This window comes from Eublepharis macularius, chromosome 12 (genome assembly GCF_028583425.1).
Source record: "Eublepharis macularius isolate TG4126 chromosome 12, MPM_Emac_v1.0, whole genome shotgun sequence".
NCBI classification, from domain to species: Eukaryota; Metazoa; Chordata; class Lepidosauria; order Squamata; family Eublepharidae; genus Eublepharis; species Eublepharis macularius.
In genome coordinates this window covers 58,567,330-58,587,527 of record NC_072801.1, presented here as the reverse complement: position 1 = coordinate 58,587,527, position 20,198 = coordinate 58,567,330, and the positions used below count along the sequence as shown (strand labels likewise).

General features: G+C 46.7%; 1 protein-coding gene across 5 annotated transcripts in view; it reads right to left on the bottom strand.

Moving 5' to 3' along the window:
* The window catches only part of LOC129340217 (potassium voltage-gated channel subfamily C member 1-like), a 45,777-nt gene extending 37,706 nt beyond the window's left edge, over positions 1–8,071 (bottom strand). For all 5 annotated transcript variants that reach the window (XM_054994868.1, XM_054994865.1, XM_054994866.1 and 2 more), the window contains exon 1: positions 7,472–8,071. In XM_054994868.1, coding sequence (XP_054850843.1) covers positions 7,472–8,071 — 600 coding nt within the window. The remainder of the gene's footprint in view (positions 1–7,471) is intronic.
* Between the last annotated feature and the right edge of the window lie 12,127 nt (positions 8,072–20,198).

The following is a 20,198-nucleotide window of genomic DNA, read 5'->3' as shown; positions in this document are numbered from 1 at the left end:
AGAGGAGCATGAAAAAACACATTCTTGTCTCTGAATTTTGAAACAAGACTCTGATTCTTGTTTTTGGAAGGGCTAGTAAAACATCCCCCGACCTTCTCTGCCTCCCGCTGCTCCACACATTATGCCTCTAATTCCATTTCCTAAAGTTGCCACATGTACTTCCTTCGATCTTGGCACAGAAGGGGCCTCGGTGCCACAGAAGCAGGGTTGGATGGATGATAAACATAACCCCCCACACACACTTTTTGATTTCCTGCTCCCTCTTCAAGAAAGGCACCATCCAATACGGATCAACTCTCACGTTGCAAGATCTTTCTCCTCTTAAATTGTTATGCAATAGCAATAAAGATCCTGAAACACTCATTCCTCCCCACCTCACACATACATCGCCCAATATTAGCCTTTTTTTAAAAAGAACACCTTTCCAAGCCTGCAGTAGGCTTACTTCAACATTGCCCCCTCTTTACACCAATGGTTAAGTGAATACTGAGAATGTCACCCCCCAATATTTACCACCTGACACTGACATTCTTGTGGTAATCCATTAATATTCTCTCCAGTTCTAAGATGGAAACAAAGGCTTACAGTTTGGGCATATAATGTTAAAAATAGTTAAGGATGTACTGCTTAGAATAATGGAGAATATATATTTGTTTTAGATAGAGGAAGCTAATAAAAGTAAGGGAAAGGGGACAAAGGGTTGGAAAGCTGTTGGAAGTCAACAAAAAGGGGGGGGGAAAGGGAGGGGGTTAGAGATGAAAAAATTGGGGAAAATTGAATGTAAATGTGGAAATAATGGATTCTAACCCAATAAAAAATTTTTCAAAAAAAAAAAAATATTCTCTCCAGTTCTCTTTATTCCTTTTTTAAAAATGTGGAATAACCTCTACCAGTGACATTTGGAAGCTGAGAAAGCTCCCTGCCACCCCATGTGTGTGTGTGTGTGTGTGTGTGTGTGTGTGTTCTCTTTGCTATCGCTGGATGCAACACTGCAGTTCAGCACCACGGAGAGCGACAGGGAGTGAAAGTGGGGGAGTGGATTAAACCGCAATAGCTCAATTTTAGCACCTACAAAACAGGCATCTCTAATACACAGTGGAAAGTGTAGGGGGTTGAATTTGCATAAGGTGGAGATCTAAGGGGGTCAGGGTTGCTGTCTGAGGCAGAGCTCTTGAGTTCTTCAGGAAAGAAGTTGGTGAAAAGGAATCCAGTACAATGGTGGGGGGGGGGGGTCTCAAAACTCCTGAGATCTCTATGAAGGGCATGTGGGAGGCCAAGGGAGACTGTGTTTATGTGTTACAATGGGAAGCCAAAACTTCTGAGCTCTCTGAACTGCAGGGGGAAATGGTGTGACAGAAAAGTGGTAGAAGGAATGGGGTCCTGAGGTCCTGAGATTTCGTTGGGAAGAGCAGAACATGAAAGAAGATAAATATTTTTAGGTTTTCTAATAAAGGCAAGAGTTCAAATTCAAGGGGGTAGGAATGCAAAGCTAGGACATTTGTGTTATGGAAGTGAATCAAGTTTGGGGGAGGAATGCTTATATGTGGGATCTATAAACCATGGCTAAATATTACCTCCCCCCCTACGATGTTGAAATCTGGAATGATGCCCCTACTGGTCTAGTAACTGAGAGCCAAGAAAAAGTACACACCAAGAATCTGGGTGATAAAAGATGGTGACAGAGATTGGTGGCGAACATATCTAGCAAACTAGAATTACTAGGTCTCTGAGCCTGCCACAGTGAGATCAAGTCCAAGAAATCCTACACTATAATAGATCTGTCAGTCTTTAAGGTACCACAGGGTTCTTTTCTGTTTCTGTCTCTGGGGAAGGAAGCCAATCTAGCAGATTAGAACTCCTGAAAGGCACATTCTTTAGGAAAGGGACAGACACTAGTACACTAGTACACTGGAACAGGTGTACTGAAGAGGAATGTGAATATCTAATGCAGAGGAAAGTGGGAGGTTAGAGAACCAAGATGGCCTGAGTAATAAATAAGAGTAGCTGTTTCCTTTTTAGCCACCTTTTGCTAGCATCTGGAAGCTATTTCAAACCTGCAGTCATTATTCACAAGAGTAATGAAAATTCCTTTTAAAAAAAACTCTCTCCTTCTCCTAACCTTTTGAATTCCCTCAAACTTTGAACCAGAATTTCTGTGCTAGTTTGTTAATCTTGAAGCAAAGTAGGAGGAGAAAGAATTAATAGGAAAATGGAAGAGGCAGTGGGGATCTTCAATAAAGAAACACGTGGACACGTGACTGGGTTTGCTGGAAAAAAAAACCAAGATGCATTTTTACGCAGAATTTTGGGCATCCTCTCTCTAGCGACTCCTATAGGCCACAAAGATCTCTTTTCCTCCACTGTCAAGACTACAAGGGAAATGTACACACTGAGGATCGAGAATTGGACAGAGAGGCAGAACTCGAATTAAAAATAAAATCCCCTTAGCTCAGAAGCTTGGGACTGGCTCTCTATTTGCTGGATGGACACAAATACTTTGGATGCATCAACTTTGTTCGGTCCAAGGTTCAACTTTATAGCTGACTAAACTGAAGGGAGTAGATCAGATTTTAACGTAGACCTTTCCCTGCAAGACTGACAGGAAGAAGTGTCATCCATTTTATATTATGCTGAAGTTGTTTCCTAGATTTCTGTTCTTTATTTGCAGCCAGTGCTCTCATATTTGATTCAAAAGTGCAGATGCACCCTCAAAACAAAGAAGACCGTTGTGGTGAAAGATACTCTACATTTATCTTGCACATTTGCATTGCATGGCCTTATTCTTCCATATTCCTTTACTTTCTGCAAATACATTGGCCTGGCATTAAAAAGGATTCTTTGCTCGTTCACTCCCTCCCTCCCTCCCTATTTACTCCCTTCTTCTTTCTTATGTATATAACAGAAAATAGAGAACATAGAAACTATAATATGTATAATAATGTACATAAATAAATACAGGTCTTTAAATAAGAGTCAGAGAGAGAGAGAGAGAGTTAGTTTGTGGGGTCCCTTGATATGTGATATTTTTCCTAAACGTGCTCACATGTATGACTTTCCTATTCATATGCTGACAGTGAAATAGACTTTCACGCTACATGTCAAATACAGCAAAGTCTATGATATGGATGTAAGGGAGGAATGTAAGATACAGAGCAGGCCAAAATGCACTTCCCAAACTCATCTCTGCACTCTGTCTCCAATTCATGAGTGTGGGCAATGTATGCACCTGATCTACCAGCACATGTGTACACAGACAATGGGGCTTTCTACTGAAGGAATTGTTATTGTACAGACACATACAACTCTTTCCGTATTGGAGAGATGTGAAGTACTTCCACAATCAAAGTTCACACACTGTCCAGATTAACAAGGGAGTGAAAAACTTAAATGTATAATCAAGGATGATGATGTAAAAGATCTGAAGGATGGAGGAGGGGGGTTGTGTGCATATGCCTCCCTGCACTGTCTATAAGAGCTGTCTATGTATACACTTTACCTTTCTCCAGTCCACAGGGGCTTAGATGCAGCTATCAAATGTGCCTGGATACAGATTTCCGTAGCCCCAGTCTGACTGTATATTGCTATAAAATATGCATGGTGGTGTGTGCAGAGCTAATAGAAAACAGGCAAATGTGTCTTTGTGTATTGGATGGGCATTTTAAAGAGGAGGGCATTGGTCCATCCTTCGCTTCCCCATGCTGTTAATCTATCTCCGGTCGCCTACTTATTCTTCCCACTTTCCATACATTCTCCTTTGAAAGGTGGGGGGATGAATGCTGGACGTAGGCCAAGCAATTTTTTTGTAGCATTTAGCAGATGCTGTTCCGTGCAGGTAATTCAAACAGCGTGGCAGAAGCAGGAACCTTTGCTCCCCTACCCTCACACACATCAGAGAGAGACCACTGCAGTTATAGGGTAAATCTTCTGTAAATGCACAGATTGGGGGTGGGGGGGTCAGAGTCATAATAGCACTGGAGGGATGGGGTTGGTTTCTACTCCTCACCTGCTCTTCCGTTTACAGAATCCCTGGCGTGATGCCCATCCAAATGCAGCACTCTCTCACCATCCTAATCCTCTGCTCCCACTTCTCTTCCCCCCCTCCCCCAGCACTCCGGTCCTCTCCTCCCTCCATTCTGCTGTAACTTTTCCTGGCTGCGTTTCCAACTGTATCGGGGAGGAAAGGGGGGAGCAAAGGGACCTGACCGGCCTTGCACCCTTGAGACCGGCTGCCCGGAGCGAGGGGGGGTGCGTGATACGGATTGCAGAATGCCTGCTTTGCACTGCAAACTCTGGGGCTTGCACACTGCACTGCGGTGCCCCCTCCCCCCTTAACCCGCTGTCTCTGCAGTTCTAGAAACAACAAAGCACGAACACTGTCCTAGAAGTAGGACCAGAGGGGGAAGAGGAGGGGAGAGGCAAGAGGGGGCAGCGGCCTTTACCCCCATCCCCACTTCAGCAGCTTTGCAAGAAGAAGTTCTAAACTGTGAGGAGGGTCTTAGCGGCATAGTCTGGGAAGTGTGGGGGGGGCAGCAGGAACAGCACTGTGCGGGGAACACAATGGGAGATGGGGGCTCTGAGCTGCAGCATCTACGCTTGTGGTTTCAAGCAGTATCATTCAAGAGAAGAACAGCAAGGAATGCGTGTGGGGGAAGGAAGAACTGCATTGCTGGGGGGAGGGATCTGTGACTTCTCTGCTGGAGAAATCTATGACTTCTCCCTGGATATGTGGGTTGGGATTCAACGGGACTAGTGAGGAAGCACAGGGTGCTTGTGTACCCTAAAATACAGAGGGACAGGAAGGTTCCAAAATGCAGGAAGAGCTAGGATTTGGGCGGGGGGGGGGAGAACAGGGGGCCTCACTTTCTGGGACAGCTTAAAAAAGTGTTGACAGCACCCCCTACTGGAGATCAAGGCATTCTTCCTGGCACAGAGAAGCAAGCCATAAACCACGCACATGCGTGTGAGGATCCTCCTGCTGCTACAGGCTCGTACTTCTTTGCACACTTGTGTCCCACAGCTCTCGACTCTTGGCTTCCACTTTCTGCATCCCACCACCGCTGTGGCCCAAAGTAGCCCCGTTACCCAGGCCCTTGTATGATCCCCCCCATGTGCCTTTCCCTGCTTCTTTCTCACCCTTGCCTCACTATCCCCCAGCTCCTGAAATCACCACCTCACTCAATCATTCACTTCCACCTGTGCAACCCCAAACCAACTACTAAACATTCATATTTTGCATGGAGCAAATGGTTTTGCACAATTTCACCCATGGGATCCATCCTCATGAACATACCCTAGGCATGCTCGTGGGCACAGTCCCACCATTCACACGGCTGCACACCTGTGCATACCCCTGCCCAGCCCTCCCTTCCTCTCCATGTCAGCCTGCTGTATCTCACTATTGCTTGTTCTCTGCAGAGCACGTCTGAAGCTCTTTGCACATCCCTTCCAAGCTGGCCCACTTGTGCATGAGATACCACTGGTGCCTCAGTGCATGAAACAACCCCCCTCTTCCAAAATTCCCAGTTGATTCTGTTTGGCACTCTCATCTTTTCTACTGCATCATCTACTTTCCCCCTGTGCTATTCATCTTTGCACATACCCTCATGCTCAGCAGGCACTGCACATGGACCCTGGCCCATGAATCCCTGTGCCCTAATCTCTGTGTGGTATCACCGCTTGTTAAAGGCTTCACATTAAAAACCTTTGTTGATTGTCACTGCATTCCACAGTGAAAACATCCTAACTCTTAGTCTCCTGTCACTTTTTAACATATCACCTCGTTCTCCTTTGCTCTCAAATCCCCCTAAGGGCGCAGTTTCAGGGATCAATTGGAAGGGGGCAAATGTGTCTCCAGGGGAAAGAGGCAAGATTCACAGCAAGGTCTGAAAGGCCTGCTCTGAGACAGGGCAAGATTAAATCCCACCTCCCCCCCCCACCCCGAGATTGGAGAAACTGTTTCTGCTGAGTGGTAGAGCTCACTCTCTGCATGTTGGGGAGTCCAGGTCCAATCCCTTTCATCTCCAGCTGAAAAAGGATGTCTAGCAGCAGGTAAGGAGGAAGACCTCTCTGTGCCTGAGACCCTGGACAGCTACTGCCCGACAGCCTTGGACCAGGTAAACTAATGGTCTGGTGCAAACTAATGGTCTGACTTGGTGCAAGTCAACATCATAGGACCGGAGAGATCGAGATGTCTTCAGTCCCCCACAGAAGTCACTGTTCCGGGGAGGTCTTGGGAGGACAGCCAGTGGGAATTACCTCTGAGCAAACAGGCCTACTAGGCTGTGCAGGTGCCACTCTTGAAAGGAAGCCTTACTGAAATCAGTGGCATTTGCTTCCAAGTTCAAAGAAATGTCTCGGATCTGGCAGCAAGCCACAGTATTTGTAACTTTATCTTTTCTCTGCCTTCTCTGGTCTCTCTCAAAATGTAGACTGGAAGCTCCTAGGGGCAGAGCCTTTTCCATCTCTCTCTCTCTCTCTCTTATTTTACAACAAAGGCCCCAGGCATTGCGTAATTAGTACAACAACGCTAATGCGAATAAAAACACAATTCCAGAGGGGTGGCTTGCGACAGTTCAAACAACCGAGAGAGTCTTTCGGCGCCTTAAAGGCGAACAAAGCATTCCTGAGCCAGCGCCCACAATAGCATTAATCTTCATTATGAATTATTATTACCCAGACCCGCAATCAGGAGAGTGTCTGATTATGAATTATTATTCACAATGACTGCTACTAATAGGAATTTTATTCCCTGTTACTCACTTATTACCCATCAGCAACCACTCCTGGTAAGCTTGCTATTAACTGTTCCTGTAATGAGGACTGCAATCCTAGGTGGAGTTACCCCAGTCTAGATTTCAGTGCTGTATACTCTGCATAGGATTGCATTGGACCACAACTAACCCTTATTATTGATTTGTTAGCTTGTCCCTATTTTATTAACCAGGCCTGTTCCCTATCCCCATTATGATTCACATAAATGGGTTATTAATTATTATTACTATTATTCGGGTCCAGTAGCACCTTCAAGACGAACTAGATTTCCAAAGTATGAGCTTTCAAGAGTCAAAGCTCCCCTTCTCATACCCTTGAAATCTGGGTTCAGGTGGGTAGCTGTGTTGGTCAGTAACAAGCAAGCAAGGTTTGCAACCAGAAGCACCTTAAAGACTGACTATATTTCCCAGGTAGCATGAAGAGTCGGAGGAAGGGAGCCTTGACTCTTGCAAGTGTGTCCCCTGGAAATCTAGTTGGTCTTAAAGGATCTGCTGTACTGGAATCTTGTGCTTCTTCAGACCAGCATGCCTCCCCACATTATTATTATTATTATTATTATTATTATTATTCAGTGCGAAGTCATTATTAACCCTGCCAACATCGTGCTCCTGAGGGACTCTTCCCCGGGGGTGGGGGGTGTCTCTGCTCCCGCTCGCCGGCCCTCCCAGCCCGGTTCCCCCGGCCCACCGGCCCGACTCACCCTGGCCATCTTGGAGGAGTAGGGGTCTTCGAAGAGCGCCCAGACCTTGGGCTGCCAGCAGGCCCACCAGCCCAGCTTGCGGCCGTCCTCCTGCAGGCAGAGGCGCTTGAGGTCGCCGCTGTCCTCATCGTCCTGGCTCTCGGGCGTCTCGAAGCTGTCGAGGGCCTCCTCGGCGTCGCGGTGCTGCCGGTAGTTCATCCAGCAGCAGGCCTCCACGTCGGTCTCGTCGATGCCCCAGAAGGCCAGCTCCTCCTCGAAGAGCGGCCCGCACACGTCGGCCGGGCAGTGGAGCTTGCCGGTGCGGTAGTAGTTGAGGACGTAGGCGAAGACCTGCGGGTGCCGGTCGAAGAAGAACTCGTCGGCTTTGGGGTCGTAGTCGAAGTTGCTGCAGGCGTCGGGCTCGGTGAGCCACGAGAGCCGCGTGCCCGGCAGGGTCTTGAGGGTGCTGCGGTAGGTCTCATGCCTGATCCCGCCGACGTTGATGACTATCTTGTCGTTGTCCTCGTTCCGGCCCATCTCCCCTTTCAAACATGACTTGGACGGCGGCTTGTTCCCAGACTTGCGCCCGCGGAAAGAGGAGACGCACACTGAGCTCAGCATCGGGGGGCGCGGACGGCGCGGGGCCCGCCCCGGGGGTGGGGAGGGGGCGCCCGCCGCTCAAATCAGGCGCCGAGGCGTCATCCCGGCCCCGCCCCCGGCGCCCCCCGGGCGGGGAGGGGAGGGAGGGGAGGGCGGACGGACAGGGGAGGGGGCCTCGCGCTCTCGCTCGCTCGCTCGGCTCTAGACGGGGCGGGCGCAGGAGGCGGCAGGCAGGAGTTGGCAGCCGGGAGCCCGCGGCGCAGCGCCGCCGGGGTCTGCAAGAGAGGGACGGGGAAGGTGAGTGCAGTGGCTGTCCTTCATCCCGGGGTCCCAGCCGACCCTCGCAGCCCGGACTTGCCTCTCTTTGCCCCCCATCCCAGCCCACCACTCCCCCAGCCCGCCATCCCTCGGACCCGCAGCCTCTCGCCAGCCCCTCTGCGGGTCGAGGGTCTCCCTCCCCGCTTCTGCTGACCTCCCGCCATCTGATCTACCCCTCGGTTCCACCGTCGATGCACCCTCTCCGTCGCTTCTGGGGCCTCCTGTCCCGCCAAAGCACCTTCGTGCCTTTTTCCCTGGGGCTCTCCCCCTCTTTCCCTCCATCACAATCCGCCACTTATCTCTCTCGCCGCGGACACTCTTTTTCCCCTCCTGCCTCCATTCATTCTCCTCTATTCATTCCTTCGCTTTCTCTCTCATCCTTCCTCTGTTCTTCTTCTCTCATCTTCCCTCCCTCGCTTTTGTATAATAATAATAATAATAATAATAATAATAATAATAATAATAATAATAATAATAATAATAAACTGTGCTTGTATACCGCACTTCTAAATAGATTAGTGCCGCACTCAGAACAGTCAGTCTTATTATTTTTATTATTGCTTTTATTATTGAACACACTTTTTGCCCTCTTTCTTGTCCTCCCTGTTCCGAAATCCCAGCACTTTCCCCCTGGCTCTTCCCACTGGCCTCCACCTTCCATTCATTCCAGCCTCTCCCCCTTCTGCTTCTGTCCTCTCCCTTCTCCCGGCTCCCTGCAGCATGCTTTGGCGGGGGGGGGGGCACTTCACGCAGGACACTTGTCCTGGCATTGGGGCATAGCTTCGCTCCCCGTCTAACTTTTGGCATATTGGAGCTGCGGCGGGTCCTTTTTACGCCCCAAACACACGTGTCTGGATGCAGCCCTGCAGAATGCACCGCCAATCACACGTCATTATGGAAAAGGGGGTGTTTCGCGTCCTGCTATGCCAGTCCCTTGACTTTCTCTCTCTTTCTGTCTCCTTCCACCCCTTCAAATGCTCTGTCTTTTTGCCCCATCTTTCCAGTCTCACACTCATTCTGGTTCCTCCCCACCCCCTTTATTTCAGTTTTTCCTTCTCCTCAGTGCCTTCCCCCCCACACACACACACACTGTCCTTCCACTGCCTTTGACTGCCTCCCCGTTCCTCTCTCTCCCTCTCTTCTTATCCCCTGAATAAGGTGCCGCTGGACTCAAATCCTGCTGTTCTCCCTCTCTTCAGTTTCCCTCCAACCCTCCTTCCCTGCTCCTTTCTCTGAATCCCCCCTCCCCACACTCCCCCATTCGACTCCCCCTGCTGGCTTCTCCTCTTCCACCTGGCTGGTGCTCTTTTCTCTGCCCCCCCAGCCTACCCTCTGCAGCAGCCACCCCCTCCTCTCTATTTCCTTCATAGTCCCTCCCTAGCCCTTTATCTGGCCCTGCTGTGGCTAACCTGTCCCTCAGAGGTACCTCGTCCTCTAGCCACAACCTCCCTCCTTGCGCATTCCCTCCCATGCCCCCCATGGGCTTCTTGTCACCCACTCAGCCCTTCCTACTGCCCCTCTGTGCATCTTGGCCCTGGCATCATCTCAGTTCAGCTTGTGGGGTTCCAATGCCCCCTCTGCTCTGTTTCTCTCTGGGGTGGGCAGCACAGGGTGCTTTGGGGGGCTGTGAGCCGGCACAGAGAACCCTGAGAGGCAGGAACAAGGGCAGGCAAAAAACAAGGACTCTTCCAGTCAAGCCAGTTCTCTGTGCCGGCTCACAGCCTCCACTTTTCTCTGTCTTGATGGGCCCATACACTGACATCTCTCCTGGTCTTCCTCTCCCTTTCCTGTATCTGCAGCTCTTTTGGGGCCTCGCAGAACCCTTTCTGCCCTGAAGCCCCCGGGCTCCCCAGTCCAACCTCTCTCTTCCTTGCTAAGCTCTGCTAAGTGTGTGTGTGTGTTGGCTGTGAATATGCCTCAGTCACTGGGACTGAATTGGCCTGGCTAGGTCAGGAAATAAGGCACAAACCTCTCTCCCTTCTCCTCATCCCATGTTTGATGTTTTTAAATAAAAAGGATGAAAGGATGCAAGATTTGTGTGTGTGTGACAGAGAATGTGGGAGAGTTTGTATGAATAAATTTGGGAAGAAAAATAGCATCTCAGGTCATTTTTCCTGACCTCAGTTTGCCTGCAAAAATGTCAAATGTACATTCTCTTATTTTGCTTGGGGGTTTTTTTGCTACTATGTCTATCAGCTTTAGAAGGTTTTTGGAAATGAGTTTGCAAATGCAACGTTTATTGCATTTAATGCTTAACATCATTGCATTAAAATGCATTTAAGATCCTTAACATTTAGTTCCGCTTAAAGCATTATTCAGAAGCAGGAAAAGAAACCACTTTTTACAATCAGAGAGCCACACCGAATGCAACGTGGGAGATCCCTGGTAGGGTCTTTTGACTTTTTGGGTACTTTAAAACAGGTGCAGGAGACTCTGGATTTACTATCCCCACACTGTTTCTTCTATCTAAATTTCTGTTCCCCCCCCCCAAAAAAAATCTGTTACAACCATGGGGGGGTTGTCAGTATAGGTATAGACTGACCCATATGTCTGCAGTTTGGCCAAAATTTCAAAACTGCAGCTTTTATTTTTAAAAATTCAGTCACATCTTTCCTTTTTTCTTTCTAAGATGCAGGATGTTTTAAATTAATATCTTTAGGTTGTAGATGTGTATATGAAAGATTAATTTCATCATAGGAATGTATATTAAGATGGGTTCGTGTGGTGGAATAATAGTATTCTGTGTACAGATATGATGAGTAGCATTGTTGGCAGCATTTTTCTGTGTGAGCAGATATGTGTGCTCGAGGATAAATCTGTGTGCTGGAGTGCATGTGTTTGTGTGTGTATGTGCTGAGAGAGCATGGTAGGCAGAGCTGTGTGTGCAAGGGTGGGTGAGTTTCTGTTGACAGGATGTTGTCTGCTGGGAAGGTGTGAAAGGGCCACGCTGGCTTCTGTGATCCTGTGACTCTGACCCCCAAGGATAACCCAAATGTGCGAATAAACCAGCACAGATGTAACACCTCAGATGGAAGAGTCATGCCCATCTGATGTCACTTCAAACACAACACTCATCATTGGAGCCACTCAGCTGCCATTCACTAAGTGCTAAGCGATCCAGTAGCATGCATGCTTGTGTGGACCAGCCCTGCGCGTGAAAATGACCGTACATGGAGAGATGAGTTCAAATGTGGGCATGTGAGAGCTAAGGTCATGTTAGTGCAATGTTTGCTCAAGAGCAGGATTGCAAGTGTGTATGTTTGTGTGAATGCATCAGGGAAGGCTACAATACCCACTCCCCCCTGTGTGTGCATCTTTGTTAGGAGTGGGCATTTATGCAGCATTGCATTACACAAAAGCATGCTTCTAGACATTCCTGTCTGAGTTAAGATAGCAGCAAAGGGGCAAACTACACTTTACAGTGTGGATTCGTAAGTGAATCGGCTGACGTGTAATTTAATCTTAACAAGCACCCACATGTGTGAAAGAGACTTGGATCAAGGCCATTGCATTGCAGAAAGAATTCTTTTCTCCTTTTGTGTGTGTGTGTGTGTGTGTGTGCACGTGTGTGTGTGTTTGTATGTATATAAACTGAGTGGTGTTTGTGGGCAGTATGATAGCCAAAGTTGCATATATTGCTTTTGAGAAAAAAATGAACTGTGAACTATGCATGTTTATGTGTGATGATTTTCGATATATTTAATATTTATATATTTGTATTATTTATTTGTAATATTTATTTATTTGTCAGAAAATCAATGACGGTGTAAGGCCAAATTCAGGAATTTTGCATACTTACATATATGCAGAATCATTGGCAGAAAGTTAATGTTATGCCTTTAAAAGCAGTTTATTTTGAGGGTTTACAATTCCAGCTTTAAAAAAAACAGTAATAGTTATTTCCTGTGTGTTAACTACTCTTTTTTGGGGGGGGGGGGAATCAAAAGCCCTGCCTCCCAGCTCTGAGCATTCTTACCTAGATGCCAAAAGACAAAGTGTATTCCCAAATTACAAATTACAAACTAATTGAATTCAACCAAGTACAAATGAAAGAACCTTGAACTTTCAATCCTCATTTTCTGCACACAATTGCAAATATAACCCTCTATTTTTCCTCTTTCAAAGTTTGCTTTTCTTATGCTCTTTGCTGCATGGCTGCAAACAGGCAAGGACGTTTGGAGGTGTCATTGTGTGTGAATGCGGGTGAGCAAGAGTGTTTGTGATCAAGAGTGGTGTGTGAGCTCAGGAGCTTGTGTGTGGTATCTGTTGATGTCTAGTTATCTGCTTTGTAATATTTCCATAATGTTCCAGTGCACTAGAGTGATGATTTTCCTCTTGTGTGTGTTTTTCTTCCTAGTGTTGTGTGCTGTCAATATGTGTCATAGATGTTTGTTTTTCTCCTAGGAGTACTTTCTGTCTATTTCTACCTCTCTCTGCTCCCCCAATTCCAATTATTTGCCCAAACACACAATCACAATGATGGACGTCGCAGATCAGGGGTCACCACAGACACTTAAGGACACCACACAAAGACACACAAATCGCTGCCTCTTTTGAATCCCCACAAGCACACACGTTGGAACAAACACATCCTAAGAGCCATCGCTTACGAACCCATTTGGGTGCACTAATTTCTCTCGCACACCAGTTGAAATCAAACATGCGCACATACTCATACAAGCGACCCACTTCCTGAGTAATCATCTCGCACCCTCGGACGGACTGCTTGCCCAAACGCAGGCACAGCAATCTTTCACACTCCACCTTTGTGTCCATCTTTCCCTCAGATGTACACATCAGAGTGCTTTCTCCCTGCCTTCCTTCATCATATACACATAAAAATAATCACTTGCTCCTTCACACACTGTAATGCACGAACAACCGCTTTCTCCTCTCTCTCTCTCTCTCTCTCTCTCTCTCTCTCTCAGACAGGCATACCAATATACAGAACCACCTCTCTCTACTTCCCTCCCTCCCTAGTTTAGAAGAAGGCACAAATGTGGAGCAACACACTCACCCATGTTAGCATGCAGCTGTCCACCTTTTTGGTGCTGAATACTTTCACTGCCTCTCCCAGTTCAGCATTTGGCAGAAGGGGGGGGGTATCCGTTTTCCTTCTCCCCAGCCCCTTAACCGATGTCCAAGCCCTCCCTCCTCCCTGCACCCCAAAGGAAAAAAAAACACACACACTTAACACGTACACACACCTACAATACCAACACACAACATAGCCACTAAGGGCCCATACTTACCTACTAAACCAACCCTTTTGGCTTAATAATATTTTTGAGAGAGGGAAGGAAGGAGAGATGGGGTGGTCAACCCCCCTCCCAAAAGAAAAAAAAATCAAGGAGCAGAAGGAAGAAGCTACAGAAAGCTCCTCCACCTTCAGGGGGGATTGAGAAATCCCTGAAGCAGAGAAAGGAATGGAGAGGATGGTGGATGACTTGTTTGGAGGGGGGGAGGAAAATGCAAGATGTTGACGAATAGGAGTTAGCCTGTCCGTCTGTGTCCCCCCCCACACACCTTGTGCGTCTCTGCTTCCCACCCCCCACCCCTGGTCTCCGGATGCAGGCTGCGCCTTCTGGTACTGCAGACCCTGTGATGACATCACTATCTCTTAAGGTGGAATTTTGGGGCATCTCATGTACCAGTTGTTGTTTTGGGGGGAGGTGGGGGTGAAATTCGTTTATGAAGGGGAAGGCAGCCAAGGTTTGGATAAGCAACCAAAAAAGCGTGCTACTCCGGAGTGCTAAAAAGCAGCCTCTTACCCTTTTTGTGAGGACATTAGAGGCAAAGAGGAGATTATGAGGGGAGGCTTGTAAATTGGGGAGTTTATGCCTAATTGTATGCTGGCCTGGTGTGTGCACACACACATAAGGCACCCAGCCCAGGCTGTGGCGTGATAAATAGGGGGTGGGTGGGAAGGAGATCTGAAATAGGAAGAGTTTTAAAGATCTAGCCCAGCCCCACTTTGAAACTCATTTTGCAGTGGAGGCAGGAGAATAAGAAAGGGACAGGTAACAGAAGGGGCAACAGATAGAGTCACCTTAAAGGAAAGGGGGGCTGGAGGCTGAGGTGAGTTTCAGGGCGGGTGTCCCTGAGTCAGCTGAAGTGGGGACAGCCAGGAAAACAGGGATGTCAGGGGATTGGGCTGCAGTGGGAAAGAGGGGAATTTAGCCTGAAATGGGCAAAGATCTCAAGTGCGTGGGAGGGTTGGAAGAGGGCTATATTAAGAGGAAACAACACCCCATGTATTGTGGTGGGGAAGGCAGAGCTATTCAATAGGGACAAATTCCACTTTTGATCAGGGTAAAACTCATGCTTCAGGTGCATAATTTGAGAGGGAAGTCTCTGTATGTATGTAATTGGGTTTGTAATCTGGGGGGTCTCATGTCCCCCAAACCAGCCAGAGTCGCTTTGAGAAAATCAAATGAGATCCAGATTATGAGACAGGGTGGCCAACACTGGAGAGGGGGAAGGGGCACCCCTCAATAGAGCCATCCTTGTTTACCTTTGAGGAACTCAAGGCAGTGTACATGATTCTCCCCATCCCACCTATCTCCAGTTTTATCTCCACAACAACCTTGTGAGGTAGAATAGGCAGAATGACTGGACCAAAGTGAGGTTCATAACTGAATAGGGATTGGATCCCGTCTCCTCCATCCTAGTCCAATCAGTGCTCAGCCCACTATACTTCTGGCTGCCATGTGTGTTCTGAGTCTACAGCTAAAGATGCCTCTGAAAACAATTGCCTCAGAGGTCAGGATCTCTGGCCCAGTAAATTAGGGACAAACTCCTGAAATTCATAAGCTTTGTATGCAGGAGTCCATATTTGCTACAGAGAGAGCCTCCATGGTGTGAGAATTAGAGTGATGGATGCGGAGAAGAGAGAGACCCATATTCAGTCATGAAGCTATGGTGACTCTGGCCAACCTCACAGGATTGTTGTGGAGATAAAAATAGGAGAAACCATGGAAAGCCATGAATTTCCTGGTGTTAGTGTGGGATAAACCTGCAGTAATAAAAACTTACTCTTTTCTTAGTGTGTGGGCAGGCCCACCTTCAAATATTAGAAATTGGTTGCTTTATAACATTCATGTAATGTTTTGTTGGCATTCTTAATCTAATGCAAATGAAAAAAACTTCAGCGGCTGCATGTTTAAATTTAAAATGATCCACTTCTGCTTCCTGTCCCACATTAACAATGTTCACACATGTGCACAGTGCGAGAAAAGCTCAAAGGCATTTTTAGTGTTATGTGTGAAAATGGCCTAAAAATGATTTGTCGGAGGACACTTCTGTTCCATAAGAGTCATGATCTTTCCTCACAAAACAGAGCTAGAAACCTGTTTCAAAGTCCATGAAGCGGTAAATCTCTGTGTAACCATAAGGGCTGGAAACGGGAGTTTCTGAAAAACTGGAACTTTAATTCTCAGGATTCTGAAGCTATTGCCAAGTTCTGTGCTAAGGACCAAATGTTATGTTTTGTTTTGCAATCCTGCTCCTGTAGTTTGAGAACTCTTCCCATATGCCTTCCTTTGCATTGTTGTACAAGGTCCAGTCCAAACTGCACCCCCCCCAATTTAAAAATTTGGAATAAATTAAGAAAGTTGGGTATCTCCAAAAAGATAGGCTGTGCATTTTTTTATTCTATTTTTATTCCAATTGTAGAATTGAAGGCTCAGGGATTTAAATGGCATTTCCACGGGACATGGAGCTCTATCCTATGGATGTTTACTTTAGACCAAGCATGGATCACAGCTGTGGTCACAGCTAAGCACCAAATTAGATGAATGACCCATACTGGATGTCAACAGATCTGTAACCCAACACTGAATCTATATAAATCAAGGGAGAAGAAGGCTGACCCCTCTATTCTTTGTGCTTCTTGCCCCATAAACACTGTAGTGCAGCTGTTTTTTCCGTTGTGGGGCTCTCAAGCTGGAAGTAAGCCCTGCCAGCAGGAAGCACCGCTAGGAACAGAGTTTTCAGGCCCATAGCCTGGGTAGAGGAGAGTACAGCTCCTGCCTTCCCACTCACCTTTGTTACTTTTGGTCACCTTCATCCATATTAAACAGGGCTGAAGGTGGGTCTGCCACCACCATAAACAGCATGACTAACTTTTAGGGTTGTAGCTACACTGCAGGATAAATGGGTTTAACTATCTACTGGGAACTGTAGCTCTGTGATGTGGGCACAAGGTGGGCCTTGCTGCAGAATCTTCAGCACAATCACTGAACCACCATTCCCATAATTCTGGGAGGGGAGCCATGATAGTTCACTTGGTGTAAAACCAGTCTAAAAGCCATTATAGTATTAAACATATCCTATGCAAAGATCCGGATAACGGGTTGGATCCAGTCAGTTTTTGCCACTCAATCTTGCCTAATCCTCCTCCTTACTATACCCCCCATTTGGGTTGTCAACACCAGCCTGAGAAATTCATGGAGATTTGGGTGCTTGGAGAGGGTAGAGTTTGAGGAGGGGAGGAAGCTCTTCAGGGATTTAATGCCATTTCCTTCAGGGACTGGCCTCTTGTCGTCTGGAGATCAGCCAAAGGGGACTCCCATTTCCCATTTTTATGTGTAGAGAAGGCGGTTGGATCCAGCCCATTCTCTTTGGAAACCAAAAGGAGGGAAATCCCTCCCCCCACCCCCTTGGCATAATACATTCTTTCTATTTACTAATCAGAAAAAGATTTTGCCAGTTATATATCTGCCCAAATTTTCCTCTCTGAGACGTGAACTCCTTGGTCAAGCTTTCATATCCCTCCCCAAACTTTCACATATCCCCACCAAAATGCTTCATATCAATTTCATCAAAGCAAAACTAAAAAAAGAGCCCACCTTCTTCCCCTGAGGCCATTAGGATAAAGCCAATTTCTGGAAGAAGTTTCTATTGAAACTTAGAGCCCCTGCGCATGATGCACAGTGTGATTGGTGGCACTCTGGAGAAAACTGTCGTGTACAGCTGTCAGATGCTGCAGAAACCCACCTGCTAGTACAAGACAGCAAGGAAGAGATGTTTTCCGGTGATCAAACAGGGGCTCACAGAACAAACGAGGCCTTTTAATGTGCCTGTACGTAGCTGAGAGTGTGCGCCGTGTGTCTGAATGACAGCTTCTTGCTCCCTTCCCCCCATGGCTCTCACTGTGCCTTAGGGCCTTTCCAGAGTTCATTGCTTTTGTGCAAAGAGTGCACAGTTGTTCTGGATTTATTGGAGGGCATACAGATGTTGTTTCCCCGGTTAGTGTGCGAGCCTAAGACATTTTAATGCCACGAAGTGGCTGTACTGCATGAACTAAAAGGTGCATCCTAGCCAAGGCCCAAGCATTAGGAGGAGAGACATGTACACAGGTACAGAGGAGGGGGCGCTGGCTGGAGCTGTAAGTGGTCTGTAATGCTATTTGTGAAATAATATATTTTTCTTTCATTATTCACGATTGTATGGGTTGGAAACCCTAGGGACATGATTTTGGCATTGGAGGGGCATTTCAGGCTACTGTGGGAGGGGGAAAACAATCCAGGGGTAGAAGTCCTTCTGCTCACAGTAGCATTAATCTGGACCCACGCCTATGTATGGATTATGTGGAGAGGGGAACACATTACAAGTTTGTATCAGACCTGGAAAAATGATGCTTGGAACCTGGTCCTAGTGTTCACTGTGGAGCTGTAAGGGATCGTGGAATATACCTCTCAGATTGCACCCTGCTTCACTGGAGCCTAATTTCAAACTACCTAAATAATACACTGGTCATTTGTGCAAGCTGACCAGCCCTGAACATGTGCATCCTCTTAAAAAATTAAGCATCTCCAGAGCATAGTGTCATGCAATGAAGATAAGCTCACAGGCTGGAGCACTATAATAACCCTGGGCAAAATGGAGCCTCTTGAACAAATAGGTTTATTTGGGAAAAACAGAGGGCTAGATTGGGAATATTCAGAAACAGCATGCTGTTTCCACAGTGAGATCATTTTCTGCAATTGAGTCATTGTTGTTCTGGTACTAGAAGTGTGAGAAATACAACAGAGGATCCACACAGCACTGCATATTGGACTTTTGAAATCCTTTATCTCCTGGATTTTCTCATCCACGTGGGGGTTTCTTCCATCACAATCATGAATATGCTTTTCCTTCTCTTTATTGACACAAGTAGAACTGTACCTCCATTTTTTTTTCAGTTTCAGCTGATTAGTGCTATTACACCACATTTGACTAGACTTATGGAAGTGTGGTGGCCACAGTAATAATGACTATCTTGGAAGGAAAGCCACTAAACGGGGGGGGGGGAATTCTATAAATATAAACAAGATGTCTGTTATTAGTGTTATACCAAGCATATTATTGCACTGATGGTGTGAATAAGCAACATGGTGGAAAGTAGGGGTGGAAAATCGGGTTGGATCTAATGGGCTTTTTCCACAATCGCACCCATTTCCACTTCATATTACAGCTCCTGTCTCGCATGGCTTTCAAAGATATAGTCCCATAATTCTTAACATAGCTTTTGCGGGGAGTGGTCAAAGGGGATGCTCCCTTCCTTTTCCACAAGAAGAAAAGCTGATTTGATCCAACCCATTATGAAAAGTTCAAGGAAATACCAAGAGTGTTTCCAGTGGAGGAGAAGTCTGCTCTGATGAATTTTTGTCTCTCGGGAAGCAGAGGAACAAATGTGGATGGTTGATTGGAACTCAACTTGGAGAATATACTATATAGAAAGTTAAAATATTTATTGGTAAGAATGATGACGACACACAGTTCAACTCGTCATAGACAACACAGCAGTCCTGTACCTCTTTAAGTTATGGCAACTGCCTAGCTCAGTGGCAAATCTCCTGACTTGTGTGCAAAGGGTCCCAGGTTCAGTCCCTGCTACCTCTGTCTTGCAAAGGCTCTCAGGTTTTGGATGGGTCTGTTGCTGAGTCCTCATGGAGTTGTAGCCCAGTACTGTAAGGCAAGATGAACTGGTGATCTGACTCAGTTATAAGGCTGCTTCCTATATTTCAGCAGGGATGGTTTAAGCATCGCAAGATACCCTTGTTATCAGCAGAATAAATTATGCAAATGGCAAAGACGACATAAGCTGTCATTTGCTAGAGCTATTTGATCTCAGAATTCAATTATATGCCTTTGATCAGTTTATTAGTTCGTGGCTGCAAGCCCCATTAAGCATCCGCAGAAGTGGCAGCGGCTTATTCCAGTCAGTGGGAGATGGAATAGTTGAGATCAGGAATGCCTCCTCAATTCTATAGAAGTGCAGGGGGGTGGGATCCAAAATCTGGTGCTGTATACAGAGTTCAGCTTCCCGAAGCCAAACTATACCATACTTAAAATAAAAAAAACCCTCACACATTTCTAGCCCTTACAATACCGTGGCAGTTCTGAAAATATGTAAGCAACGGCTGAGTTCTCAGAAGATACAGAGGTGGCAGAATCAGATTTACATATGGGATGGGGTTGGTTTTCCAATACCCTGATTAGCTCCTTACCTTTCTACATGGCAAGTAGACTCAGGAATAAATCATGCAAATGTGTTCAATTTGCATAAATTTTGCAGCTCGCAGAATGGTATGGAATGTTTTTAAATACATCCTGTACAGGCTTAGATGTTTAACTAAAAATAGTGGAAATGGAAGAGTGGCAAATTAGAACCGAAGCACAAGTGGGGGCAAAATAGACTTTGGCACTGAGTAGGGACAGTAGCATTAATTGTAATGGCGCGGGAGGAGGGGCTGTTCCAAGCCCACTTTCCAGGATGAACTCCCAGCCAGGGACCTTTCAGAGCTTGCAGTGAGAGAACAAAAGTCTAGAAAGAATCAGATACAAG